This window comes from Genypterus blacodes, unplaced genomic scaffold (assembly GCF_046128005.1).
Source record: "Genypterus blacodes isolate CSIRO-AG114 ecotype Tasmania unplaced genomic scaffold, CSIRO-AGI_Gbla_v1 ptg000017l_1, whole genome shotgun sequence".
NCBI lineage: Eukaryota > Metazoa > Chordata > Actinopteri > Ophidiiformes > Ophidiidae > Genypterus > Genypterus blacodes.
Window position 1 is genome coordinate 6,909,385 of NW_027466831.1, and position 6,000 is coordinate 6,915,384.

A 6,000-nucleotide genomic window follows, 5' to 3' on the forward strand; every position below is an offset into this window, starting at 1 on the left:
GCAGTCCTCAACTAACCGCCGACCTTCTGCTCTGCCATGTTGCCTCTTTCTGTCGGTCTCGTTCTACCTTGTCTCTGTCTTGCATGCTTTTTCCTAATGCATGACTTTTTGTGTGTTTTGCTTTGCATGTATTATTTGTACCTCTGTATAATCACACTGGAAGTTCCTATGCACACCCAGCCGTTCATGGAGAAAGAATCTCCCTTGGGATTGCTGCCTCACTCGACTGACTGTACATCTCCCTGGTGAGGCAGCAACTCACCCTCAACACGCAGGGAGCATTACACCTCTCTGATCCGGAGCTGTAGTAGAAAGTGGCAGGTCTGTGCTGATGTGGGAGCTGTCACTTACAGTCAAAGCGTCAATTAAAATGTGACAAAATGTGAACAACAGCTTTGCAAACCATTGAGCAAAATCCTGCCTGACAAGATAAGACTGATTCTCAGTAACAAACTGATAACTGGCAAGAAGTCGTGAGAAAATACCAGGTCAGCCACACAAACGTGTATAAACTTGATGTTGTGATGTGATGTAAATGTGATGTAATTAGTATGTAGTAGAAAGTGGCAGGCCTGTGCTGATGTGGGAACCGTCTGGTGTTCAACCTTCCCAAGTTCTCCCACACAACTTGCCTTCTCCGTTCTCTACACTGGCTCCCTGTAGCTGCTCGCATCCAGTTTAAGACTCTGGTGCTAGCCTACAGGGCAGTGAAAGGAACAGCTCCTTCATACCTCGTGGCTATGGTCAAGCCACCCGGCCGACCACTTCGCTCTGCTGCCTCCAGGCGACTGGCTGCCCCGGCGCTCAGCGGCCCCTGCTTGCGATCGATGCGGTCACGGCTTTTCTCTGTTCTGGCACCTCAGTGGTGGAATGATCTCCCGACTGATGTCAGGACAGCGGAGTCGCTGCCCATCTTTCGCCGCAGGCTGAAGACCCATCTCTTCAAGAAACACTCCCCAGATCCTCCCTCATAGGACATCACCTACTCTGTCCTAGCTCTTCTGATGCTCTTGTTTTCTAATTTTTCATTTCTAATTTGTCCTTTTTTTCTCTTTCATTTCTAATTTGTCCTTTTTTCTCATTCATCATAGTACCTAACTTATTGCACTTCTACTCTAGCTCTAGTTATGCTCTTAGCTGTTGGTTTAGGAAGGAAATGCGCTTACGATTTCTTGTGACCTGAAGTTCTTTTATGTACCTTTGTTGAACACACTTATTGTAAGTCGCTTTGGATAAAAGCGTCTGCTAAATGATCGTAATGTAATGTAATGTAATGCAACTGAATTTCATCACACTGGCACATTGCTTACATTACATTACATTACATTACATTACGGTCATTTAGCAGACGCTTTTATCCAAAGTGACTTACAATAAGTGTGTTCAACAAAGGTAGATAAAAAGCATTTCACACGTTTGTGTGGCTGACCTGGCTTTTTCTCACAGCTTCTTGCCAGGTATTAGTTTGTCCCTTAGAATAAGTCTCGTCTTGTCGGGCAGCATTTTGCTCAAAGGCTTGCCAAGCTGTTGTTCACATTTTGTCACATTAGGAAAAAGCATGCAAGACAGAGACGAGGGAGAGCGAGACAGGCACAAACTATATTGTTGTCAAACACTTTTAAAATGTCATGTCTGCAGCTCACAACACTGCCATGGCGACACCTCTGCTTAACTTACCGTTTTTCGTGTAAATTGCTCTCAAGCAAGCAATTCTATTCACTTCCTCTTCACAGACTTATCCTACTGTTACACACACTGTGGTGCTTGCTCACCCTCAACACGCAGGGAGCATTACGCCTCTCTGATCCGGAGCTGTAGTAGAAAGTGGCTGGTCTGTGCTGATGTGGGAGCTGTCACTTCGGTCAAGACATCAATTTAAATGTACCAAAATGTGAACAACAGCTTTGCAAACCATTGAGCAAAATCCTGCCTGACAAGATAAGACTGATTCTCAGTAACAAACTGATAACTGGCAAGAAGTCGTGAGAAAATACCAGGTCAGCCACACAAACGTGTATAAACTTGATGTTGTGATGTGATGTAAATGTGATGTAATTAGTATGTAGTAGAAAGTGGCAGGCCTGTGCTGATGTGGGAACCGTCTGGTGTTCAACCTTCCCAAGTTCTCCCACACAACTTGCCTTCTCCGTTCTCTACACTGGCTCCCTGTAGCTGCTCGCATCCAGTTTAAGACTCTGGTGCTAGCCTACAGGGCAGTGAAAGGAACAGCTCCTTCATACCTCGTGGCTATGGTCAAGCCACCCGGCCGACCACTTCGCTCTGCTGCCTCCAGGCGACTGGCTGCCCCGGCGCTCAGCGGCCCCTGCTTGCGATCGATGCGGTCACGGCTTTTCTCTGTTCTGGCACCTCAGTGGTGGAATGATCTCCCGACTGATGTCAGGACAGCGGAGTCGCTGCCCATCTTTCGCCGCAGGCTGAAGACCCATCTCTTCAAGAAACACTACCCAGATCCTCCCTCATAGGACATCACCTACTCTGTCCTAGCTCTTCTGATGCTCTTGTTTTCTAATTTTTCATTTCTAATTTGTCCTTTTTTTTCTTTCATTTCTAATTTGTCCTTTTTTCTCATTCATCATAGTACCTAACTTATTGCACTTCTACTCTAGCTCTAGTTATGCTCTTAGCTGTTGGTTTAGGAAGGAAATGCGCTTACGATTTCTTGTGACCTGAAGTTCTTTTATGTACCTTTGTTGAACACACTTATTGTAAGTCGCTTTGGATAAAAGCGTCTGCTAAATGATCGTAATGTAATGTAATGTAATGCAACTGAATTTCATCACACTGGCACATTGCTTACATTACATTACATTACATTACATTACGGTCATTTAGCAGACGCTTTTAACCAAAGTGACTTACAATAAGTGTGTTCAACAAAGGTAGATAAAAAGCATTTCACACGTTTGTGTGGCTGACCTGGCTTTTTCTCACAGCTTCTTGCCAGGTATTAGTTTGTCCCTTAGAATAAGTCTCGTCTTGTCGGGCAGCATTTTGCTCAAAGGCTTGCCAAGCTGTTGTTCACATTTTGTCACATTAGGAAAAAGCATGCAAGACAGAGACGAGGGAGAGCGAGACAGGCACAGACTTTATTGTTGTCAAACACTTTTAAAATGTCATGTCTGCAGCTCACAACACTGCCATGGCGACACCTCTGCTTAACATACCGTTTTTCGTGTAAATTGCTCTCAAGCAAGCAATTCTATTCACTTCCTCTTCACAGACTTATCCTCCTGTTACACACACTGTGGTGCCTGCTACATGCAAGGGAGAATGACAATGATCAAATAATAAATGAACTCACTAATTACCACTGCCTTTTTATCAAGTTTCATTTATTGACTTTTTTCTATTGTCAAATCTTCTTTTTCTTCTAAACTCATGTTATATAAATAATACACACATACACAGATATTTCAGAAAATCACCATTACCTTTACTAAAAACTGTGTAACTCAAATGAAATCGAAAGACATATGACACAATGTAAACATGTTGCAGTCATGAGACACAGCCTGTAAACTGTGATATTAACAGACCGAGTGGCATCGTTATTACGTCATTCCAGATTGTTTACAACGTGAGCACCATCAACACTGACATATGAAGAGCACCAACTACTTTTAAAAGTGCGTGAAGAGGACTTTTGTGACTGTATGGCTCATTTGAACGTACAGTATATGCATACATCCAGCATATATGGAATCCTAAACACTTTCCTGTTTTGGAGTTTGATGCTGTTATCTACTGGTCATACATTGCTTAATGCAGCTCTAAAGAAGACGGGAAAAGAAACTTCAATCCCTCAGGGTTGGTTGATAAATCCTGAGCCTAGCACAGAAAGATCTCACTTATTATTATTTTGTATCTTTTGTATATAAATGTCAAACTCAACACACTTCCACCTGTTGTTTCAAAATGTTCGCTCCTGAAGACACCAAATCCAAGAGAGTAAATGTGTAAAACTCACAGAGCCCATGGAAGTTGTACTTAATTCACTTAGCACAAATAAATGCAGCTCATACACAACATTCTAGTCCTTTATCAAAACTATTCCAGCCATTGTTCACATCTGTTTGAAGCTGGCAAAGAAGTTATCAATCACCCTGATCCATTAGGAAACTGTAGCCTAAAAAGAGTTATACTCTTTTAATACAACAAAATGTGCTCGTAACATGTAGATCACCGATCAGCTCAGGAAAAACAAAAAATACTCCCTACGCAACACTGCGTTGCCCTTGAGCAAGGCATCTGCATACCTTCAGTTAATGTGCAAGTATGAACAGAGCATGGTTTTGTTCAGTTAAACCCAAATAAAACATATGTAACAAAGATTAAAAACTGGTATCTTATAAAACAATACTCTCTTGCATATTCAAGTAGGTTACAGAGTAGAAATGTCAGAAGGAAAAGTGATATTTTGAATGATCCTGTCTGATTCAAAGTAAAAATGATTATCTTCAATGTTTACCAGTCTAGTAAGGGTTAATGCGATGGCACAATATACCAACTCAAATGTGTGCTTGTGCATGTGTGTGTAGCGTTGTGACCGCGCCCAGCTCAGGATGGACTGGCAGGCTCTCATTCTCCTTGTGACTGCATCTGTTTACAAAAGGCTTCAAACTGCTGCTGTTCCAACTCTGTCATCACCTTGTTCAGGGCATAGATCTGTAAATAGAGACAGACAACATTAATACACCAGTGTTGAAACGTATAAATATATATATACACGCATATAAGTGAAAAGGGAAAGATGAGTCACCTCTGCTCTCTGCCGCTGTTTGAGCTCCTGCTGTGCAGACTTCTGCTTGGTTCTGTCCCCTCGAGTTGGCGTTGAATTCAGCTTTGGCTTATCTTTACGGCAGGCAGGCTCCATGGTAACACTACGCCACAAAATCCACATTATTAAACACATACTACTACTTTAACAATGTGATTTCCACACACATTTTTATCAAGTTTAATAAGTGAGAGAAAATAATGATTCAATCATTATTCATGGATGAAACATTTAACATTTAAAACATTGGCAGCGACATCTTAACGATCCATTCCAGCTTCCAATGTCTGCTGATAAAGGGAGCTATCAAACTAATGTCACCAGTTAACATGGTCACTTGTTAACCCAGAACACTCGACTAGCTGGACAGCATTCTGTATATTAGCCTTCATTAGCGTCAAAGCTAATAACAGCTTTACAGAACGCATTTAAACCAAGCGTGATACTTAAACGTCAGAAATTTGAGTTACCATATAAGCGCACTTACCTGTAGAATACAAAAGATGAAACTATGACCTCTTATCAGTCACGAAGCTGATTCTATTGAGTGTAGGTAGCTAACAGCCCTTGAAACAGCTGTTTCGTCAGTGCCACATATAAACAAATCCCAGTGGAAACGGGGAGTATACAAGGTTCCGGTCGACGGTTGACCAATGATTTACAGATTGTTTCTGCCATCTAGTGTTCTGGAGTGTCTACTGTAAGAGTTTATGAATAAGATCGTCCAGTAAAAGAATAACCCAATAGATCATGCACCAACTACCAATAACCACAAGATGTCGTTTTTGCACAACAATCCATCTCGACAAGTTCTGTGTGCAATAGAAATACGTGAGTTTACATGGTTCCTGAATTATATCAGTTAGTTATTGTAAGTGACATGATTCAGAATTTGCGTTATGTGTTAATGTAGCCGTGACACTTCCTTTGGGAACCAGAGTCATTTCACTGGATAATGTAATGAATGATCCTATTAGAGTAGAATAGCTTCATTATTAGAGCAGTTTTTCAGAGCATTGTTTTCCCTGTCATCTCTGGACCTCATGGACTCCAACATTTTAGACTATTTCCTATTTTCATTTTTGATTTAGGTTAACAGTTTGAAAGGTTAACGGATAAGAATTACACACATACAGACTCCCCTCAGGGAAGCTCTACAGTGCATAAATCAGTTGGGTGAGGAGTGAGCCTGACACAAGCTG

The 6,000-nt window shown here is 41.8% G+C and overlaps 1 protein-coding gene across 1 annotated transcript; it reads right to left on the bottom strand.

Annotated features, from left to right (window-relative positions):
- Positions 1 to 3,085: 3,085 nt before the first annotated feature.
- On the bottom strand, positions 3,086 to 5,394 carry svbp (small vasohibin binding protein). Its single transcript, XM_076141073.1, has 3 exons — positions 5,286 to 5,394; positions 4,781 to 4,901; positions 3,086 to 4,686 (listed from the first exon to the last, which is right to left on the bottom strand). Exons 2-3 carry the CDS (start codon positions 4,892 to 4,894, stop codon positions 4,600 to 4,602), a joined length of 201 nt encoding a protein of 66 aa, XP_075997188.1. The 5' UTR covers positions 4,895 to 4,901; positions 5,286 to 5,394; the 3' UTR covers positions 3,086 to 4,599.
- Positions 5,395 to 6,000: the final 606 nt, after the last annotated feature.